General features: G+C 48.1%; 2 protein-coding genes across 52 annotated transcripts in view; one reads left to right on the top strand and one right to left on the bottom strand.

The window, feature by feature from the left end:
• The window catches only part of FAM118A (family with sequence similarity 118 member A), a 32,673-nt gene extending 15,149 nt beyond the window's left edge, over window positions 1–17,524 (top strand). For 20 of the 50 annotated variants that reach the window (XM_035273443.3, XM_035273421.3, XM_078351319.1 and 17 more), the window contains 6 exons: window positions 3,186–3,407; window positions 6,014–6,142; window positions 8,464–8,749; window positions 11,049–11,081; window positions 11,991–12,110; window positions 15,940–17,524. In XM_035273443.3, coding sequence (XP_035129334.1) covers window positions 3,186–3,407; window positions 6,014–6,142; window positions 8,464–8,749; window positions 11,049–11,081; window positions 11,991–12,110; window positions 15,940–15,959 — 810 coding nt within the window. In that variant the 3' untranslated portion in view covers window positions 15,960–17,524. The remainder of the gene's footprint in view (window positions 1–3,185; window positions 3,408–6,013; window positions 6,143–8,463; window positions 8,750–11,048; window positions 11,082–11,990; window positions 12,111–15,939) is intronic. The other 30 variants (XM_035273470.3, XM_078351356.1, XM_078351385.1 and 27 more) reach the window with 6 other exon arrangements.
• Window positions 17,525–18,991: 1,467 nt separating this feature from the next.
• Window positions 18,992–23,008, bottom strand: part of SMC1B (structural maintenance of chromosomes 1B) — a 90,241-nt gene continuing 86,224 nt past the window's right edge. Inside the window, exons 24-25 of one of the 2 annotated variants that reach the window (XM_017964134.4) lie at window positions 20,755–20,865; window positions 18,992–19,582 (exon numbers count right to left, since the gene is read on the bottom strand). In XM_017964134.4, coding sequence (XP_017819623.2) covers window positions 19,481–19,582; window positions 20,755–20,865 — 213 coding nt within the window. In that variant the 3' untranslated portion in view covers window positions 18,992–19,480. The remainder of the gene's footprint in view (window positions 19,583–20,754; window positions 20,866–23,008) is intronic. The other variant, XM_035273367.3, reaches the window with a different exon arrangement.

The following is a 23,008-nucleotide window of genomic DNA, read 5'->3' as shown; positions in this document are numbered from 1 at the left end:
CTAGCAGTGAAAGGGTACCGGAAACTGTGTGGCTTCATGTGAACACTTTCATCATTCCCACCCAGAGACCCACATGGGCAGCCCGGGGAGAAAATGGTGGTTGAGCAGGGCCCCTCTGTGCTGGCAGCAGAGCTGTGAGTACTGTGCTTGCTCAGGGAGTGGTGGGAGAGGGGACATGCAGGGAGGGAGGGAGGTTGGGGGCTTCAGGGCCGCCACCGAAGTCATACACACCACTCCTGTTTTGTCTCATCTGCCGGAGTTGCACACAGGGCTGCACCTAGCTTTGCCAGAGCTTGGGAGATGTTTTTAGTTAGGTGACTTTGCCTCACGTGGGTGTTCTACTGATGAGGGATGAGTCTCATCAGAGGCCAGGGGTTGGGAAAGTACGGCCCTGGGCCTGTGTTTGTTTCTGTATAGTCCGCGGCTGCTTTCATGCCTCAGGGAGAGGTGAGTCGTTGCATCAGAGACTTTATGGCCCACAAGGCCTGAAATATTTACTCTCTGGCCCTTATAGACAACATTTGCTGACCCCTGTCACAGGAAGAAGGGAGGGGTTGAAGAGAGGCCAGGAAAGGTAGTGGGGTCCTGGGCAGCATGGAGGGGCCCTTGTTGTTCATGTGGAGAGAGGCTGGCTAGAGTGAGAATCATTTGTCTTGAAAATGAGTGTTTGAGTTTCAAAAGCGAACCTCTTCTGTTCTCTTTTGCTTGTTTGTGAAAACCTCCATCAGGAAGTGTTGAAGCGAGGCCAGTCGACACAGCTGTATTGAGGGTTGGTTGCATCAGGAATTCCAGCAGTACCAGAGAAGGGCGAGGGGCTTGAAAGTATTTGGGGAGAGGGAGGTGTACAGACATTACAGACGCTAAGCCGCTTAATGGAGGAAGGCAGGACAGAGGGCAGCGAGTGACTGTGGTGAGTGGTAATAGGGTCGGTAACCCACAGGCCTCATTGGGCTTGAAGTTTCCCTGGGAACCAAGGTGCTAGAGAGGTGGGGAGCTGGGGGGGAGTGGTTGGACAGGGGAAGCTGGGCCAGAGGTTCTGGAAAGGATCCAGGTTCTGGGTAATGATGAGGTCTGGGGTGTGGCTGTATGTGTGTATGGCTGAGATGGGCCGGGACCATTGGGGGAGAGTGGTGGGAGGAATTTAGAGGCCATGATCCCAGGAAGGATCATCCAAGTGGACATGAGAGTCACCCCAAATGATGACAGAAGCACAGCTGGAGAGATTGCAGGGAGCCGGGAGCCAAGCCCCCAGCTTCATTGGTGCAGGGAGTGCAGAGGGACACTTAGAGCTCTCAGGTCTCAGGTAGGGGAGAAGCTGAGCACTCCCAGAAAAGGATGGAGCTGTGGGAGTTGGGTGACGGCAGATACCACCCACTGGGAGCAGCGGGGAGGATTTGGTGGGTGGGAGAGTCAGAAGAGCTGTGGGATGAGTGTGAACCCTTGAGTCTTGGGCAAACAGGCACAGAGGGCGAGGGGAGGGATTTTGATGCCCAGGTGCCAAGGCAGAGAGGGCGATGGTGAGGCTGGGAGCCGGGCAGAGGGGACACTATGTCCCCCCGGGCCCACCCCCGCCCTGCCTCTGTGTCCCCTCCCAGCAAAGCTCTGAGGCACGGCTATTGCATGTGCTGTCGCCAGTTCCTTTTTCTCTTGAAGCCATCCAGCCAGGTTTCAGCTCTCAAGGCCCCTTAGAGGCAGCTCCTGTCAAGGCCACTGGAGACCACTGGGGCTGCCTCCGGAGGCCAGGCCTGAGTCCTGACCCTCTTGCTTCTCTCAGAGTATCTGCAACGCTACTGGTCAGGTGTGCTGGCTCACGCCTGTAATCCCAGCACTGCCGGAGGCCGAGGCGGGCAGATCACTTGAGGGCAGGAGTTCAAGATGAGCCGAGGCAACGTAGGAACACCTTGTCTCTACAAAAAAATTTTAAAAATTTTAGGCTGGGTACAGTGGCTCACGCCTGTAATCCCAGTACTTTGGGAGGCTGAGGCAGGTGGATCACCTGAGGTCAGGAGTTTGAGAGCACCCAGGCCAATTTGGTGAAACTCCGTCTCTACTGAAAATACAAAAATTAGCTGCGTGTGGTGGTGCACACCTGTAATCCCAGCTACTTGGGAGGCTGAGGCAGGAGAATTGCTTGAACCCAGGTGGGGAGGTTACAGTGAGCCGAGATCATGCCACGACACTCCATCCTGGGCGACAGAGCCAGACTCTGTCTCAAAAAAAACCTTTTTTAAAAGTTAGCTAGGTGTTAACGGTGTGCACCTGTAGTCCCAGCTACTTGGGAGGCTGAGGTGGGAGGATCACTTGAGCCTGGGAGGTCAAGACTGCAGTGGGCCATGACTGTGCCACTCACTGCACTCCACCCTGGGTGACAGAGTGAGACTGGCTCAAAAAAATATATATATATAAAATTTAAAAATTAAAAAATAAATTTTTAAGGAAAGAAAATGAGCTGGGTGTGGTAGTGGCACCTGTAGTCCCAGCTACTTGGGAGGCTGAGGTGGGAAGCTCGCTGGCGCCCAGGACTTGGAGGCTGCAGTGAACTATCCTGGCACCACTGTGCTCCAGCCTGAGCGGCAAAGCATGACCCTATCTCAGAAAAAAAGAAAAACACTGCCTCCCACTTCATTGAAGGTGCCATCAAGACACAGAGTTTCGTACACCACCAAGAAAGAGAAAGCTGGACTCTGCAGCTCTCAGGAAAAGCCAGAGTCTTTACTGTGGTCTTAAAGGCCCAGGTCATCAGGTTCTGCTGCTGACACTTCCCCTCACTCCTCTCCTGCCTCAGTGGCCTCTGGCTGGCCTTGGGCATACCTGAGCCGTGACCTCCGTGCTGTGGCCCTTGCTTTTCCCTCTGCTTAGAACATTCTCCAGGAGGCCTCAACTCCTCAGGCCTCTGCTCAGCCTTCGCCTTCTCAGAGAGGCTTCCCTGGTGCCCTGGTCCTGTCCACCCTCACCCCACAGCGCCTGCCCGTTTCTGCTGTGCTTTCCCATGGCAGCGTCACTGGTGGCGTGCTATACATGTGTGCATTGCCTTTCCCCTGGTCTGGAGTTGTAATGCATTCTGTGAAGCCTCCTTTTCTTTGTTTCCAGCTGCTGTGTCTCTGGCACCCAGAACACAGCCTGCTTACCTGCTGAGCAGTTGTTGAGGCTGATGTTTCTGTAACTCTCATTCCACCTTTCCGTAGCGCACAGGCGACACCAAGCCCAGCTTCTTCCAGGACTGCCTGATGGAGGTGTTTGACAACCTGGAGCAGCACATCCAGAGCCCTCTGGTGCTGCAGTCGATCCTCAGCCTGATGGAGAGGGGCACCATGGTCCTGACCACCAACTACGACAACCTGCTGGAGATCTTTGGCCAGCAACAGAACAAGCCCATGGAGTCTCTGGACTTGAAGGACAAGACCAAGGTATGGGCTGGGGGCACGGGTGGGCTGTGAGTGTGTGGAAGCACCTTTCACTTTATCGCAGTGTGAATTAATACTAGAGGATCCAGGTGTGGTGGCGTCTGCCTGCAGTCCTAGCTACTGGGGAGGCCGAGGTTGGGAGGATTGCTTGAGCCCAGGAGTTCCAGGCTGAAATGAGCTATGATCATGCCATTGTATTCCAGCCAGCCTGGGTGACAGAGAGACCCTTTATCCTAAAAAAAAAAAAAGTAATAATGGAAGGTGGCACACTGGCAGCCTCTGGAATACTGTGCTCCATAGGAAAACAAGATACTAGGACTTAAAAGTCTGAGCTGGCCTCTCCCCAGGGCAGGTGGGAAATGATGGGGCAGTGTTCTGTGCATCCCAAGACTTCATATTTCCTGCTTTTATTTTTTATTTTCAGAGATAGGGTCTTGCTGTGTTGCTCAGACTGGAGTGCAGCGGCACAATCGTAGCTCATAGCGTAATTTAGGCCATTCTTATACTGCTGTATAAGAAAGAGCTGAGGCGGGCCGTGGTTGCTCAGGCCTGTAATCCCAGCACTTTGTGAGGCTAAGGTGGGTGGATCCCTTCAGTCCAAGAGGTCAACGCCAGCCTGGCCAACATGGCAAAACCCCGTCTTTACTAAAAATACAAAAATTAGCTGGGCATGGTGGTGCACGCCTATAATCCCAGCTACCTGGGAGGCTGAGGCAGGAGAATTGCTTGAACTGGGAGGTGGAGATTGCAGTGAGCCGAGATCACTGCACACCAGGGTGGGCAACAGGGCGAGGCTGTGTCTCACAAAGCAAAAGAAAAAAATACCTGAGACAGGGTAATATATAAAGAAAGGAGCTTTAATTGGCTCCGCATTCCACAGGCTGTATAGGAAGCATAGCAGCATCTGCTTCAGGGAGGCCTCAGGAAGTTTCCAGCAGTGGCAGAAGGCAAAGTGGGAGTAGGCGTGTCACATGGCCACAGCGGGTGGTGGCAGGGAGGTGGCACACACCTTTAAATGATCGGATCTCTCAAGAAGTCACTATCACGAAAATGGCACTAAGCCGTGGGGGGTGATCCGGCCCTGTGGTCCAAGCACCTCCTCCAGGCCACGCCTCCAGCACTGGGGATTACAATTCAGCATGAAATCCGGGTAAGGTGAATGTCCAAATTCTATCAGTTATAACACCACAAAGTCCTTAGACTTTTATGTCCCTCTGTTTTCAAGATCAATTCCTAGAAGAGTTTTGTGGTCAAAAGCTATGAGTATTTTAAAGACTGATGATGTAAATTACCAAATTGTTTTCCAGAAAGTACCAGCTGCCTTCCCAGTGGCTGTGTACGGGAGTACCCATTTCCTGTATCTTGCCAACACGTGGTGTTATTAAAAACAAAATGAAATAAACTTTGTCCATTTGATAGGTGAAGAGTTTAAACATTGATTTCTTGTATTAAGGTTGAGCATAGTTTCGTTGTGACCATTTCTTTTGTGATGTGCTTGGGACCTTTGTGCGTGTGCTTATGTTGTCTGGGCTGACTTGTGAGAGAAGGCCCTGGCCCTGCTCTGGACAAAGAAACTGAGTTACGCAGAGATGTCGTCTCAGCGTCAGTGCAGGGGCTGGGCTCAGCTGCAGCCCCGGTCCCCTTGTGCCCGGTGCGGCGCCCTCCCGGGACGGGCATCCACTCCTGCCAGCAGTGCCTTGGGGCAGACACCTGCGCTCTGTGTCTGAGCCACACGGTCCCCTCTGCTGAGGCTTGTTGTGGTCAGTGTCTGGAAATGAATGGCCGGTTGCATAAACAGAACTGCCAGCTGGCTCAGCGCCCAGTGATGGCAGCGGGGCTGTTGGTGTTTGTGTCCATTCTGCCTGCTGCTGTGTGGGCCATGGAGTGAAGATGACTGGGCATTGACCTGCTGGGCATCTTTATATTGAACGGAAAGGAACATGCTTAGCCATTCAATAAATACTTTTCTCCATATATATGTGTGTGGGTATGAGTGTGTGTGTGTGTGTGTGAGATATATTTATTTATTTGTGGCACAGATATTTTCTGGGTGTTTAGGAGTAATATAGAAATAGCAGTAATTAAAATATGTAACTTAGAAGTGAAAATCCCTATAATGCACCTAAAGTAATCACTTTTAACAGTTTTCTGTAATCTCAGGTGTTAAGATATTTTCTGTGTAATTGTCTGTCTTTAAATAAGTTCTTTTTTTTTTTTTTTCCCTGACGTGGAGGTCTCACATTGTTGCCCAGGCTGGTCTCGAACTCCTGAGCTCAAGTGATGCTCCTGCCTTGGCCTCCTGAGTAGCTGGGATGATAGGCATGAGCTACCGTGCCCAGCCGAAGAAGCTCTTTTGCTGTCATGGGCCCAGCATGACTGATGCTGACAGCCGATCCTCTCTCATGTTTTAAATGTGTCATTATACTGTCATAGGACGGGAATAACTAGTGCTCACAGCTAGGTTTCTCTTGTTTTGAAGGTGTAATGTTAAAGTGAAGCATCTCTCTGAGTCTTTCCAAGATAGGTTTAAAAACTATGAATAGAATGTCAATATCTTCTATCTGTTTGCAATAGTTTAAGGATTTTTCCTTTGTCTTGATTTTTGACAGGTCCTCCAGTGGGCGAGAGGACATATCAAGTACGGCGTTCTTCACATTCACGGTCTCTACACAGACCCCTGTGGGATGGTGTTGGATCCCTCGGGATATAAAGATGTCACTCAGGACCCGGAAGTCATGGTACGGTCTGTCCTAATTAGCACCGGTGCATCCTGTGGGGAATTTGTGGTGACCCCTGGCCATTTGGCTGCAGTCACAGTGGTATCCCAGGCTCCAGGCCACCGTGTCCTTCAGGTCGGTCCTTCACACAGTTGCTGAGGGAGGGGCCGCATCTCTTGTTCTCCTTTGTGTCTCTGGGCCCTGAGTGGTGCCTCCATGTTGAATAGATGCTCAGTGAACATTTGTTGGAGGAAGGAATCTGATTCTTTTAAAAGCATAGATCTGACCTTACCCTCTCCAAGAGCCCCAGCCATTCTGTGGTTCTCACCTCACCAGGTATACGGTGAAACTTCTCAGCATGACACAGGGCCCTGTGCAGTCTAGAATGTTCTCCAGTTTTCTTCCATGCATCTTCTGGTCTCAAATGCTCCACTCTCCTTCCTGTACTTTTATTTTTATTTAATTTATTAATGTATTTATTTATTTATTGAGTTGGAGTATTGCTCTGTTGCCCAGGCTGGAGTACACTGGTGTGATCTGGGCTCACTACAGCCTCCACCTCCCGGATTCAAGTGATTCTCCTCCTTCAGCCTCCTGAGTAGCTGGGATTATAGGCATGCGCTACTATGCCTGGCTAATTTTTATATTTTTCAGTAGATAACAGGGTTTCACCATGTTGGTCAGGCTGGTCTTGAACTCCTGACCTTGTGATCCACCCGCTTTGGCCTCCCAAAGTGCTGAGATTACAGGCATGAGCCACTGTGCCCAGGTCCTTCCTGTAGTTTTAAAGCTTCATTCTTGGCCTGGCATAGTGGCCCATCCCTGTAATCCCAGCGCTTTGGGAGGATCACTGGAGTCCAGGAGGGAGAGGCTACAGTGAGCTGGGATCGCACTACAGCCTGGGCAACACAGTGCTACCTCATTTCTAAAAAAATAAAAGTAAATAAAACTTCATTCTTTGTAAGGCTTTTTTTTTTCTTCTTAAATAGACAGGGTCTTGCTCTGTGGCCCAGGCTGAATTTCAGTGGCATGGTCAAAGCTTACTGCAGCCTTGAACTTCTGGGCCCAAGGATCCTTCTGCCTTAGTCTCCCAAGTACCTGGGACTGCAAGTGTGCACCCCCACTCCCAGCTGTGAGGCCTTCTTTTTTTTTTTTGAGATGGAGTTTCGCTCTTGTTACCCAGGCTGGAGTGCAATGGCGCGATCTCGGCTCACCGCAACCTCCGCCTCCTGGGTTCAGGCAATTCTCCTGCCTCAGCCTCCCGAGTAGCTGGTATTACAGGCTCACGCCACCATGCCCAGCTAATTTTTGTATTTTTAGTAGAGAAGGGGTTTCACCTTGTTGACCAGGATGGTCTCGATCTCTTGACCTCGTGATCCACCCGCCTCGGCCTCCCACAGTGCTGGGATTACAGGCATGAGCCACCGCGCCCGGCCGTGAGGCCTTCTTGATGCCGTAGACACAGTGAAGTGTGGACAGCGTGCTTCTGTTAAGCACTGAGAAACTTGGCGTCTTTGTGGATTTCCCCAGGAGCACACGACCAGGTGTTCTGTTCCTCAGGATTCCTGCCTGGGCCTGTGTCATGCTGTGGCAGGTGTCAGTACGATGAGTGATTGGGCAGATGCTTTTCATTGCATAATTAATACCACTTGGTTATAAGAAATACGTGTGCTGAAATTGAGTCTCTCTGAGATACCTGGTTAGCTGAATTGGTGAGTCTCTCCTGCCTGCCCGAGTGACCCTACACAATCTGCTTTCCCTGTGCCCATCCCACCTCCTCAGTCCCTGTCACTGATCCCCTCCCCAGCTCTCCTGCCCTCATTCGCAAAACCCTCTCCTGTTGACCACCCTCCCAGCCCCTGCAGGAATTCCCACTGCATAGGACCCATTGAGGTAGACATTAGTTTTAGGGTGTTGCATGTGCATGATTCTGAATGGAAAACATTCACCATTTTATGTTTTAGTCATTTAAAGTTGTACCTAATTTGAGAAAATTTGAATTGGGTGACTGCCCTGGCGAGTGGGCGGGGTGGGTGATGGATTGGCCTGGCTGCAAGGGGCGTGCGCACTGCCACCCACCTCGGCCAAAGGCCAGTTACCCAGCTCAGGTGGGGAGAGGCAGGCTCAGCCCAGCTTTGGTCTTTGCCACCACAGGCTGCTGCTGTGGGGTGACCTGAGTGCCATGTTGGGAGAAGATCCTGTCCTTCCCTGTTCCTCAGTGTGGCCCTGGGAATAGCCTGTCAGGGGGCAGTGATTTAAAAGCACACGCATGTGGCTTGGTTAGTCGTAAGCTCTTGCTGTCTTTCAGATGAGCACCTGATTTCCTCATTGGCTTTTTCTAGGAAGTCCTTCAGAACTTATACCGTACCAAGTCTTTTCTGTTTGTGGGCTGTGGAGAGACCCTTCGTGATCAGATATTCCAGGCCCTCTTTCTTTACTCTGTGCCGAATAAGGTGGATTTGGAGCACTACATGCTTGTGCTGAAGGAAAATGAAGACCATTTCTTTAAGCATCAGGCAGATATGCTTTTGCATGGAATCAAAGTTGTATCCTACGGGGACTGTTTTGACTGTTTTCCAGGATATGTGCAAGACCTTGCCGCTCAGATCTGCAGACAGCGAAGCCCAGGTATACATTCTGTCTTCACTTGTGTCTTTTTTTCTCGAGACTGCGTCTTGCTCTGTTGCCCAGGCTGGGGTGCAATAGCATGATCTTGGCTCACTGCAACCTCTGCTTCCTGGGTTCAAGCGATTCTTCTGCCTCAGCCTTCCAAGTAGCTGGGATTACAGGCATGTGCCACCATGCCCGACTAATGTTGTATTTTTAGTAGCGACTGTGTTTCCCATATTGGCCAGTCTGGTCTTGAACTCCTGATCTCAGGTGATCCACCCGCTTCAGCCTCCCAAAGTGCTGGGATGACAGGTGTGAGCTCCTGCACCCGGCCTGTCTTCACTTTTCAAGTACAAAACTCATAGGGCTCTTTTAGTTGTTTCTCTCTCTTTTTGATGTAATTCACGTACCCATAAAATTCACCAAGCTTTCAGTTATTATTTTTTCAAACTGCCTCTGTAATTTAAAATTAGAAGATTTAAGTGACCGGTGTCCTAGTGACAAGTCTGTAACTGACTAAACTTTAACACCAGGCTGGGCTTGGTGGCTCACGCTTGTAATCCCACCATTTTGGAAGGCTGGGGCAGGAGGATTGCTTGAGCTCAGGAGTTTAAGACCAGCCTGGGCAAGGAGACCTGGTCTCTATAAAAAACATTTTTTTTTTTTTAATTAGCTGGGTGTGGTGGTGCACATCTGTGATCCCAGCTACTTGAGAGGCTCAGGTGGGAGGATTGCTTGAGCCCAGGCATTCCAGGCTACAGCAAGCTGTGATCAGCCACTGCATTCCAGCCTGGGCATTGGAGCAAGACCCTGTCTCTAAAAATAAAACATAAAGTAACTTAGAAGTTTACAGCTGTGCACACATGTGTACCTGGACACATTTATTCATGTTTCAGGTTTCCTTAACCAAGAAAGGAAACTACCAGGCCAGCTTTATCAGTTGTGCTACTTAACACTTGAAAGAGGCAGATATCTCATGTTTGTGTCCTGTCACTGCAGTTGAAAAGTTCAAACTTCAGAAGCACAAAAGGATTTCATGAAGACTTGACTTCTTTTTTCAAGGAACATATTTTTCCTATTCTGAATGCAGCACCTCTTTTAAGTAATGCTCCTTGGCCCTTGTTTTGAGAAACTGCTCGTCTGTCAGGAATGACCAAGATAATTGAGAAATTCTTAAACTTGGTCATGTTGACATAAGGGAATTGATGGCTGTGAGTTTGGCATCATAAAACATTGATGACGGCAAGCTTGGAAAGGCCTGTGCTGGCTCCTGTTTAATTGTAACTGAAAGCCCAGGCACTCACCACACACCGGAACCAGGTTAGCCACAGAGGCAGGTGTATGTGACCAGCTATGAACTTGGAGACTGGAGAGTGCACAGATAATCCAAAAGCTAAGGTTTTTGTTGTTTTTTTTTTTAAACCACTATCATTTCTTCTCAGAATTGCTTATTAGCAAAATGAACCAAAGCAAGTTCCGTTTCCATGAATGAAAGTGTAGTGAGGGCAACAGTATCTTATTAAGGGCAGAAGAGGGAGCTCATGTGTGCCGAGGTGTTGCCGTCCACTAGGAGTTCCACGTTCTTGACTTTAGTCTTTAGCGGCAGCATGCAGTGCTAGTAGCTAGATTTCGTAGACAAGACAGGCTGAGCTGGCACAGGCTCATAACGTGCGCAGTTAGTGCCCCGACATTCTGAAGCTGGGGATGGGATCCTAGGCTGACTGCAGAGCAGAATACACCATTCAGTACATCCTGGCACCAGCCCACATGTGTGGCTCTGCAGAGGCAGGCAGCAGGCTTTCCTCATCTCTGCCCCTGTCCGCTGCCCCTTCCGCCCCCACACTCCCCGGAGTACCGGACCCAGTGGCAGCCCACATGTGCTTGGGCTCCTGGAGGAGCTGAGCAGCTTCCGTCATGCCAAAGCTCCCTTTCCAGGTCGTGGCAGCCAAGTGGATTCAACCAGCTGCCAGAAGACTGCAAGGTCATTGGGAGTTTTAATCTGTGACTGTGTCATGAAGGACATTTGTACGAATTCATGGAGTGCCACTCCTGATGGAGGAGGAGGCCCACTGATAGTGACAGTGATGCTAGTGACCACGGACACCATGCCGTGCTCTCTGTGCCACCTGGCTCCTTCAGTGAGTCCTCATGCGAAGCCTGGGAGGTGGAGAAGAAAGGGCAGCCAGTAGCGCAGGAGCCCACAGCGCACGCGGGCTGAGCTTCCCAGAGGCCTGTCCCCAGTCACTGCCTCAGAGTGGCCTGAGGAGGACGAGCTTTGGCGTTTCGGCTCCACTGACTGCTTTTCTTTCTCCTTCAGATGCTGATCGAGTGGACAGCACCACATTATTGGGTAAAGCAGATCTTTCTTCTTGCCAGCCTGTGTTTTGCCTACACATTCCATTGTCTCCTGTCACAAACTGTAAAATCATAAATGTTTGTTTTTCACATTAACTGATTAGCCTGTATTAAGACAGCCCCGCTGAAGGTGATAAACAGGCCTGCCTTAGCGTGGCCCCGACCACACCAAGAGACTAAAAGCCCTCCCTTTGAGGAGGGGCACAGCCGAATCACACGTGGGCCAGCTGGCACCTGAGAATAATTTCTTGCCCCAGAACCAAGAGTGACAGGGGATTGGAACAGGCTGTTTGTGTGGTACCTTGTGGTGCAAGATGCAGTGCCTTCGAGTGACCAGCTCCTGAGAAATTCGCATTGCAGGGTCTGAGCTTTCACACACAAGCTCTGGGTTTCAGACTCGTTTGAAATGTGAACACTTTTCTTGCTGGGCTCAATTCTGCCTGTTGATAAATTAACAAGACTCAGTGGCTGTGTGTGAAGCCCTCCTGTGTGTGAAGTGGGCACCAGGTGTTTTTCCTCTTGCTGAGTCATTTGGGTAAAAGGGGCCCTTGTCGGTGGTGCGGAGGCCCGTTTTCCCAGCGCGTTCACAGATGAGAAAATGCGCATCGGTGTGGGAGCCACTGGCATCGCATCCGTTAGTGGTGCAGGAAGTATAAAACCAGCGGTCAGCTTCCCGTTTCCTCCCATTCCCGTGGGAAAGGACGTCTTTATTACAGTTGCTTTCTTAAATGCGACTCTTGGAACCATCGTTTTCTTTTGAAAGCAGCAGTAATGTGGCAGAGATCATCGGTAGCGTGGGGTAACGTGGATTTGGCCAGTGTTTCAGGAAGGTCACATTCACAAACTGTGCCTTGGCGGGTAGGTTCTAAATGAACAAGCTTCTTACGACGTTTTCCTCTTTCAGGTAATACGTGCCAGGACTGTGCAAAGAGGAAGTCGGAAGAGAATGGGATTGAAGTTTCAAAAAAGCTCAGACAACCAGATGCTGGTATCGTGTCTGTTCTTCTTGTGGGAGCTGCCTCAGGTCTGGCTTGTTGGCAGGCGTCTTCAGGGGCAGTGCCACACTCTCGCCCCAGGCCCGGGTGGGAGGTGCATACATTCTGTCAGGGCCACAGGGCACAGGAGGCTTGGTAGAGAACCTGACTTCTCACCCCAACCCCATTCCAACTCCCCAGAGGGGGAAATGTCTGTCGGTTTAGGTGAGCATGTTATGAAAGCGGGGCGGGCAAAGTGAACTCTCCCATCCAATCACACCCGGTTCTGGAAGCAGCAATGTCACTACCCCGTTTGCCACTCCCCAGCCTCCCCCAGCCCCAAGGGTGACCACTAGGCTGATTCATGCCACCTGAGTCTCTGGAGAAAGCCACTTTAAATCATTTGAGTTTTGTTGCCTCTGTGACAGGCTAAGATTTAAGTGATTGAACTATTTATCTAAACAGTGTGTGTGAATAGGCCTCTCTGTTGAGCTGGGAAGGGCTGTCTCGCTGGCTGGTGCCAGCCCCTCCCTCTCCGCCCCTTCGCCGCCGCCTCCTGCCAGCTGTGGATAGTGCTGTGTGTTCCTTCTCATTCTTTAAGTAACATACTTAAGCCACACTTCCCAACATGAAGCTTGAGCTGGATGGGCCCCGCTTCTGTGTCCTGCCCCAGAACCAGCCAGCATCCCCGTTGTGCCCGTCTCTGTGGTGTCAGGACAGAAAGGAAATGAGACCCCCAGGCTGTCTGTAGTTTGATTGTAAACCTTGGAAAACAAAGGCATTGACTTGGTTAAAACACTGTCAGTGTTCGTTCCTGCCTAGCCACCTTGTGGTGTTCGTGGGCCCAGTGCCACCGCGCCTGTGCCAGTGGCAGGACGTGTTCTCAGTGTCAGCATCGAATGTGGCTTGTTCCTTACATTCCATTCTCGTATTTCTTACTGTTTCATATTGCGGCCTTAGGACGTGTGTTACTTTTTTGTTTGTTTGTTTTTCAGACAGTTTCACTCATTACCCAGGCTGGAGTGCAATGGCGCGATCTCGGCTCACCGCAACCTCCGCCTCCTGGGTTCAAGCAATTCTCCTGCCTCAGCTTCCCGAGTAGCTGGGATTACAGGCACGCGCCACCATGCCCAGCTAATTTTTTTTGTATTTTTAGTAGAGACGGGGTTTCACCATGTTGACCAGGATGGTCTCGATCTCTTGACCTTGAGATCCACCCGCCTTGGCCTCCCAAAGTGCTGGGATTACAGGCGTGAGCTACCGCGCCCGGCCACTTCTTATTTTTTGAGGAGTTCTTAGGTTCTTCTTTCCCCTTTGTTTTTCAGAAAACATTTCCCAATATTCTTAAATGTATGCATTCCCTTAGCTTTCAGAACTGAGTAAGAAAAGTTTTAAAAAATGTTTCCATTCTCTTCATCCTGCCAGTGCATCTCCCAGGACACCTCCTCCTGGTAGGCTACTGCGGGACTGTCACGTGCCTGCCTCCCGAGCTTCCCTGCTGCTTTGAGATGGAGGCCCAGGTCTCCCTTGTTCTTGCCCTCCCTTCTCCCAGTCCATCCTGGTAGTACCTCCTGAAGCCGCTTCTGCAGACCCAGGTGTGGGGTCGCCCCTTGAGTACCGCGTGTCTGCAGGTGTCTGTGCTGTCCTTGTGCCCGTCGGTGGTTTTGGCTTGGGATTCTTGGGTATGATTTTCCCGGACTCCACTGTCTGAAGACCAGGTTTCCTGTGAGAGGGTCTGATGGGAACCTGGTTCCCGGTGGTTTGAAGATGCCTGTTGCTTTTTTCCCTGGGAGTTTTTAGGATCTTCTTTTCCCTTGATGTTTAGATACGCAGTGAGGATGAGTTGAGGTGGAAATGTTTTCACCTGCCTTACCCAGGTCTTCTCTTTCTTACTCCATTTCTCCTGAAATAGTCTGATTCTCTCCTTTCTCTCCATCTTCTCTTTTCTCCCTTTCTGGATGTCACACTCGTGGGATCTCCTGCATTGATTCCCACTGTCTTGTGAACTTTCTCTGATGTCTCTTAATATTCATTTTTTCATACTTCCCGGGGATTCTCAAATGACGCTCTAGTCCTCGGGTTAAATCTCTCCTTTGCCCGTGATCTTGCGTCTGAGAGCTCTTCTTTTCTCAGTTACCCTCTCTCAGCATCTGCTTTCTTTGGCTGTGAGAACTCTCGAGACAGAAGTTAACCTGCTTATCTGATCCTGCTACATTCCTGAAAACGTTGGCAGAGAGGATTTTCATACAGTAGGAGTTTATAGTTTATTATGTAAGTGAAACACTCTTAAATACCTCTGTAGCAGGCCACCAGAAATTCCTGAGCGCTGTGAAGCGTCCAGCTCAGTCAGTTACCTCTTCATTGAACGTTGAAACCCCTCAGTGGGAGTATTGGAGCATGTTGTGTCCCTGCATGCCCTTCAGCACCACAGGGACCGTGTGCAACAGTACGTGTTATAAAGATTCATAGTGAATGCAAACTTAGTTGAATAAAATAAGGCAGTTCTAAAAGGGCCACTTGCAGAGTGAATCACCGCGTCCTGCCGTCCAGGGGCAGGGAAGGTGAGTGAGCTGGTGTGGTGGTCCTTGTGGAAGAGCCGTGAGGGGCAGCTGTCACAGACATGGCATCCTCTCATTTAGTTTTATACAACTTCGCTCAGGCACGGTGGCTTATGCCTGTAACCCCAGCACTTTGGGAGGCCAAGGCAGGTGGATCACCTGAGGTCAGGAGTTTGAGACCAGCCTGGCCAATGTGGTGAAACCCCATCTCTACTCAAAATACAAAAATTGCCAGGCATGATAGCACACGCCTGTAGTCCCAGCTGCTTGGGAGACTGAGGAAGGGGCATCCCTTGAACCAGGGAGGCAGAGGTTGCAGTGAGCTGAGATCACACCACTGTACTCTCCAGCCTGGGTGACAGTGAGACTCCATGTAAAAAAAAATAATAGTTTTATACAACTTCAAGTGCACTTAGGGGCACACACGTTTTAGAGAATTCAATTTTGATAGTGTTTTGGATCAATTGTTTGAAATCTTTTTGCAAATATTTGGATTGTGAGTTCAGCTACTAGAACCATCTATAACTAAGTAAAAACGAAACGCAAAGCTGGCATTCTGTGAATTGTCCCCTCCGGGGTGGGTGCTTCTTTGCCACTGCTATCTTTCATGCTCCTTGTTTTATCTTCTGCTTGTCTGGGCTTCTCCGGTGCCTGCTGACAAGAACGAAGGCCCAGGCGATTTTCCTCAGTGGCTTGGCTTTCTTCGGCTGTTGTGTGTACGTAGATTTTGTCCCCCCGTGGCCTACCTCTTGCTGGTGTGCACATCGGGTGCAGGGCCCACCACCTGGTAGACTTTGCTACAGAGCACGGGGCAGGTGCTGTCTTCGGTGCCTGTGAGATCTGTGCTCCTGGACGCCATCACTTGCACCCGCAGCCCCAGCTCTCCCCAGGCAGTCATGCCTCCTTAGGGCGAAGCCCCCGGCCTGTGTTGTACAGAAAGCCCTGGCCTGTCCTGCACGTGAGAGAGAGAAGCCAAGCCTCGAGAGCCCAGAGGAATCGACAGCTCATTCTTCGGATTTCAACAGGCTCTCACTGTATGTTTGTTGAAATTGCCCCGTCTTCAGTCCACTAAGAAGGAAAAGGGCATCCATGTTCAAGGATTGAAATTCCCACAGACATTTGCCAACGTCATGTCATCACTTACTTGATTCCGATAGTATTGAGGCCATTTCCAGATAGCGGCTGCTGTTTCCATTTTAGAGGGGTTTTCAGTCTTCAGGACATAAGAACAATTGTAAACAGTTTCTGAAATCGAAATCTCTAAGTAACTTTTCTTAGCTGGACTTTAACCCTTTGGAATTGTGTTCTTTTATTTAAACAGATGATGCTGGAGGGTCTTGAAATACTTAAAACCAGTACAACTTGCAACTTGAAAGCCAGCCTTCTGTAACCACAGTGCCATGCCCAAACCAAGAGGAATGTACGGAGAACTCCACGTGGATCTCTGATTGCCAAACAGTCACACACACCAAGAGAGCCACATGGGTGTGTGGCCCTCAGGGCTGGGTGAGAGGGCTCCCCTGTGTGTTGAACCGTGGAGGAGGTGACTCGGGCACACTTCAGGTGGACTTTGCGAGGACTGATGGATGGCCACCTCGGGCCAGAATCAGTGGGCAGGGGTGGAAACCAGTGTTCCTGTTCCCATCTGACAGGCTCACTTTTGTCAAGGTGGTACTTTTTCCTAATAAAAGGGGAGAGTAAAGACTGTCCAAAGAGAAAATAAGAAATAGACGTGTGTGTGTGTGTGTGTGTGTGTGTATATATATATATATATATATATATTTTTTTTTTTTTTTTAGACGGAGTCTTGCTCTTTGGCCCAGGCTGGGGTGCAGTGGCGTGATCTTGGCTCACTGCAACTTCACCTCCTGGGCTCAAGTGATTCTCCTGAGTAGCTGGGATTACAGGTGTCTGCCACCACGCCTGGCTACTTTTTGTATTTTTAGTAGAGACAGAGTTTCACCATGTTGGCCAGGCTGGTCTTGAACTTGACCTCAGATGATCTGCCCGCCTCAGCGTCCCAAAGTGCTGGGATTATAGGCGTGAGCCACCGCGCTGGTGAAATAGACATGTTTTATAATTTCTATGTGGAAACATGTTTCTATAGAAAACATTTTAAAGGTATGTTTGTTCCACTGTTAAGCAGTAAAGAATGAATCCACTCGTGAAAATGGTATGTTTTTAGAAAGAACACCTGGATCAAAAGGGCTTCTTTGGAATTAGGTCGTTTTAGTAACTTATGTTCCAAAGAAACACAGGTCTGATGTGGCTAAGAACTGTGAAATCGGAAGAGCTGGAGGCCCTTTTCAGAAGTTCAGGCCAGCACTGTGCAGGGCCACTGCGCGACTGACAACCAGGACAGCACGAGTGACGCCCGAGACCAGGTTTCAAACATTGTAAATTCTAAGCTTTGCAGGTCTTTATTCTCTGGGGTAAGATCCCGTCTTTCTGTTTTTGGTTCTTAAAATTCTCTTCCATGGTCCATGTTAAGGGGGTTTGCACAGAGTGAGGGAGCCTGCAACACTTAAAACCTTTTCAGGGGTCACTCACATGAAACAGCTGTGCTGGGCACTCTGCTGGTGCCCAGGGAACTTCCCTGACTGACCTGGCAGAGCTTCCGTGGCGATGCATGAGTGGCACTCAAGTGGAGGGTTCTCTTTGGAAACAAGCAACCCTGCTTGGTTTCAGTTTGAGGCCACTTCAATGTGGCATTTCTTACCAAGCCCTGTGACACTCCCCATTGATGACTCCCACAGGTACAGAGGAAGTTAAGAACAGGAGACAGAAGGATAGGATGCATAGGAAGGGACAGAGCCCAGAGACCTGCCGAAGACTTTTTTCTTCTTTTTGATGCATGGAAAACATATTTTATGCCACTCCAGCCATTAATAAAATGATAACTTCAACCCTGTGTGCTGTGTTTCAGTTACGCCAAGGCTTGCTAGAATGTATTTAATGAGAATTTTTAGCTCCAGTTGCCACCCAACTGTGAAATCAATTTAATGTTTACTTGAATATGTTTAAATGTTTCAAACAGGAAACAAATTCTTATTTTTTTTGCAATCAGGGAATATCTGAATCTGAGAGCTGGCCAGACACAGGATATAACAGAATTACAAGCAGAGAGGGTGCTGTGCACTAGGATGGAAGGCTTGTTACAGCCCATTTTAAGAACAGCTTTGCATGCTCTGCTGGAGGATTCAGCCATGTTGCTGTACCACATGGATACATCTATAGTTCTGTTGTATGCTCCTTACAGAATGTAAGTTGATTCCAGTGCAATTGATAGGTTAGAGGCAACTCCAATAAGGCACTTGTGTATAGTTGAGTCAGTGAGAAACATCACATCAGGAGATGACAAAGTTAGCCCTGCTGTTTACCCCTCAAGCTAGAAGAGCCAAGTACATTTTAAAATGGTTACATTTTAAGGCAGGGCGTGGTAGCTCATACCTGTCATCCCAGCACTTTGGGAGGCTGATGTGTGTGGATTACTTGAGGTCAGGGGTTCAAGACTGGCCTGGCCAACACGGTGAAACCCCATCTCTACTAAAAATACAAAGATTAGCCTGGCATGGTGGCGCACACCTGTAGTCTTAGCTACTAAGGAGCCTGAGGCAGGAGAATCACTTGAACCCGGGAGGCAAGAGGTTGCAGTGAGCTGAGATTGTGCCAGTATACTCCAGCCTGGGCAGTAGAGCAAGACTCTGTCTCAAGAAAAAGAACAGAGAACAAGTTAGAGTGCCTTCTTCTGTCTATAAGTCATGGAGGTCCCCTCGGGGAAGGAACCCAATCTTTTTGAGATGTACTATACCGGCCCCCCCCCACAGAGTACATTCTTCTTGTTACATGAAAGTTTTGTCATATGGATACTTTTACTCAGTACAATGGTGCAGTCTCAGCTCACTGCAACCTCTGCCTCTAGATTCAAGTGATTCTACTGCCTCAGCCTCCTAAGTGGTTGGGATTACAGGTGTGTACCCCCTTGTGCCTGGGTACACTCTACTAAAAATACAAAATTATTTTTTGTATTTTTAGTAGAGACAGGGTTTCACCATGGTGACCAGGCTAGTCTTGAACTCCTAATCCCAAGCAGTCCCCCCACCTCAGCCTCCCAAAGTGCTGGAATTACAGGTATGAGCCACCATGCCCAGCCTGTCATTTCATTTTGAAATGGAAATGTACTGAAAGTGCAACTTTCCTTCACATCACAATGTTTTTAAGTGGAGACATCAGTTGTCACTTGAGAAACTGTGTTCTTCAATATTTCCTTAACAGAAATTCTATTCAGAAAAATTGAAATTGCAGTGAAACAGACATCATTCAATTTCACCATTAAAACTTTTTTTGGCTTCAAAAGTTCTACATTGGAGACATTGGAAATTAGAACATTTTTTATTGTTATTATCAATACTAACATAGTTTCTCTGAAACAATTTCCCAAAATCCAGCTTCAAAAGTTTATTAACAATCTTGTAACTAATATATTTAAAACCCAAGAGTAGTTCCCTTAAAGATTCCTTGGGTACAAGGCAAGATCACAGTGAAGATGGAGCAGAATTCAAAATTTTTTCCAACCAGTCTAGCTTATTTCAAAATAGAAGTTAGAATTACAGTACAAAATTCTACCTTTTTTCTTTTTTAAAACTCATTGAACACCAGCTGTCACTGAAAACTCCCTACTAGAATAGGGTGTGAACACTCAAATGAGGTGAGCTACAGCCTCTCTGGCTAGAACTACTAAGATTGCTCTTAAGGGGTGCCCCAGGCTGGCCCTGCTTGCTCCAGAAGTCTGCTGTGGAGGAGCTGGTTGAGTATTAGAGTGGGAACTGAACAGTGATCGGGCCGCCGCTGCAAGACTGCCCCTAGAGGGACTCTCGGTGTCTCTTGCTGCTTTCTCTGCCTTCAGTGTCTGGATACTGAGAAAGATCTAGAGTCAAAACTCGGCTGAACATGCAGTCGTCGTACTAAAATGGAGAGAAGACAGTTAAAAGTTTCCCTAATTAGGGAAAAAGTACTAAAGTCAAATAAGAGCCATTAGTGAGTCTAGAATTGCATTCAAAAGGAATCTTCTTAAACCTAAAAAGGTATTATCTGCATTTATGTTGGTTTTGTGTTTTCTGGTATTGTCTGGTATGAGAATTTCCATTACTTGTGCATTATATTTCCAGGTGGTCCCCTAATATTCTGTAGGCACAAGAAGGGAAATTAATTTTTATCTTTGCTTAAAAGAAAATGCAGGAAGTGGCCGGGCGTGGTGGCTCAAGCCTGTAATCCCAGCACTTTGGGAGGCCAAGGTGGGTGGATCACGAGGTCAAGAGATCGAGGGCATCCTGGTCAACAAGGTGAAACCCCGTCTCTACTCAAAATACAAAAAATTAACTGGGCACAGTGGCGCGTGCCTGTAATCCCAGCTACTCAGGAGGCTGAGGCAGGAGAATTGCCTGATGAACCCAGGAGGCGGAGGTTGGGGTTAGCCGAGATTACGCCATTGCACTCCAGCCTGGGTAACAAGAGCGAAACTCCATCTCAAAAAAAAAAGAAAAGAAAATGCAGGAAGTAAGTCCTAACTGTCCAAAACCAAGTGACCTGAACTAGTGTGCTCTACTGAACTAGTTGCTCTATTCCATCAGTTCAGGTTAGTATTTTCAATGGCTTGAGAAAGGTGTATTCACATTTCAGAAGTTACTATACAACTTGGAACTTCTAATGAATTTGTTTTGTCCTCTGATACTTTTGGAGGCTAAATGGTTCCTTGTTCTATCACAGTACAATTTGTTTTTGCTTAAAACACTAAAATATTACAGAAGTATAATTAGTTTATGTAAATTAACAAGACTTTCACAAAACAAAACTATCCTACTTACTGTTCTGCAATTTTCCCTTTGCTTTTTTCACTTAAAATATATATTGTCACTATCATGCACACTTACCTTACAGGGAAAAAAAAATTATATATATATATGTAGTGTCAAGGAAAACACCAGTTGTTACTTTTAATCTTTCTTAATTAAAAAAATCATTTAAGCCTCAGACTCTATTTGGAAGTTTTAATTAGAAAAGGAAAGCCCGGTGGATGTCAGGGTACTAAGGGGCGTTGACAGTGGGTACACTCCCCTCCCCTCCGATTTATCTTTACCTCGGGATAGATACCGATTAGTGCATCGGCTCTGGAATAGAATTCTTCTTTTAGGGAGATAACTATCATCTGAAACTGGTCTTGAGTTTGCTCTTTGATGTAACTTGACACCTGGAAGAAATAAAAACACACATTTCTCTAGGAAGGAAAGGCCTTGTTTGGGCCCTGGGACAGTGACTCTGCATGTCTAAGTCTAGTCAGTTTAGGTGAATGAGGACTTATCCACTTTTCTGATAGTTCAATAAATCCACAACAACTGAAGAAATGGAAATAGATTCTAAAATGAGAAACCTATGATCTAAGACTTTAACACTTTAAAGAATAAAGCTCCAACTTAAGATACTGTGATGTGAACAAGCAATCAACCTTTGTAACAAAAGAAACTACCACTCAAAGTATTTTTTGAGGGTGAAAAAGGTCTGGTATTTAAACTTCTAACTTCCTGGCCGAGCACGGTGGCTCACACCTTTAATCCCAGCACTTTGGAAGGCCGAGGCAGGCGCAGCACCTGAGGTCAGGAGTTCAAGACCAGCCTGGCCAACATGGCAAAACCCCGTCTCTGTTAAAATTACAAAAATTAGGTTGGCATGGTGGCAGGTGCCTGTAATCCCAACTACTCAGGAGGCTGAGGCAGGAAAGGTGCTTTAACCCAAGAAACAGGGGTTGCAGTGAGCCAAGATCATGCCAGCACACTCTAGGCTGGGCGGCAGAGTGAGAGATTCTAACAACAAACTTCCAACTTCCTGTTTTGCCAAATCAAAGCCTGAAGGGAAAAATAGGACAACTGATTATGGATTATGATATAAGTCATTTGGTTAGAGGTGAACTCTGGTTCCTTCAGGAAGCTCAATTCCAAGGAAATGGGCAGTGTAAAATGAATTCAATAAAGACAAGTCTTGGTGAACAAAGTACTCAGAACTTAAGAGCATGATCAACCCCAAGAAAAGAAAAACTATCAACAGTCTACCAAAGGTACTGCCAACTCCTGGGATTTCTCTGAGGGCCTAGAATGGGTCTTCTCCATGTGTATTGGTTCTGACTGCACCAAAGATCCTATGGACACAAGCTCTGGAAGTAGGAACAGCAACTTCCTTTGAAGAGTGAGTCACTGGCCATGTTTTACAAGAGAAAAGAAAGAAACTGCTCTAAGAGGCTGAGTTCATAGAAGGAATTTCCAGCATGAGAGGCAATGGCAATAGCCATTATGACAGGACTACAAAAAAATGGGCTTGAGCCCATAATAGAAGAAGAAGAGGAGACAGGATGCGGAGATGCATGGCATGCATTTTTCCTGGAGTTACCAATTGTGAATGCTGGGCACCCTAATCACAAGAGGGAGTGGAGGGTTTTTCATAGTTCCTTATACTACATAACTGCTCATACTCAATTTAGCCACAGCGTGTCAGCTAACATCTCAAAGGGATAAAGCAATTAAAAGGTCTTAATACATAGGATGGATACTAATAAGAGTCTTAAGTAAGACCTAGTACCTGGAGATGCCACCAATGCAAACATCTAATTCTTTCTAAAACATGGATACCTTAAATGCAACCAAGAAAAGAGAGCCACAAAGATTTCCCTTCACAGGATATGGGGTATAAAGTGCCAAAACTACCCTCCTAAGGGAAGATTTCTCGCAAATGAATCAGCCATGGAATCCAGTCATTAATGATGCACATTGGCTGGCATTCAAGAAACAAGATGTTCTTTTGTTCCTATGTTTTCTTCCCTCAGTTACCATGAAGTTTCTGGCAGAGACTTTTTGCAGGTATGGAGTTGATGTGATATTCTTGTGTATCCTGTGCCATGTTAAAAAAGCAGGACCAGGCTTTGCATTAACAGCCGTTTACAGGGTGACTGCTCTGGTCATGCTAACAGATATATTTCCCATGATTTATTTATAAACTGGTCTTCTGGGCCAGGCACGGTGGCTCATGCCTGTAATCCCAGCACTTTGGAAGGCCAAGATGGGCGGATCACCTGAGGTCAGGAGTTTGAGACCAGCCTGCCCAACATGGCAAAACCCCGTCTCTACTAAAAATACAAAAAATTAGCTGGGCGTGGTGGCAGACGCCCATAATCCCAGCTACTCAGGAGGCTGAGGCAGGAACCTGGAGGTTGCAGTGAGCCGAGAGCGTGCCACTACACCCTGGGTGACAAGAATGAAACTGTCTCAAAAAAAGGACCTTCAAGAGATTTGGGTCATGTGAATACAACTTCAGAAATGGTCAAAGACTACATTCATGCATCAGAA

Source organism: Callithrix jacchus, chromosome 1 (assembly GCF_049354715.1).
Source record: "Callithrix jacchus isolate 240 chromosome 1, calJac240_pri, whole genome shotgun sequence".
Taxonomy (NCBI): domain Eukaryota; kingdom Metazoa; phylum Chordata; class Mammalia; order Primates; family Cebidae; genus Callithrix; species Callithrix jacchus.
The sequence above is the reverse complement of the archived record's forward strand: the minus strand, read 5'-3'. Positions and strand labels throughout refer to the sequence as shown.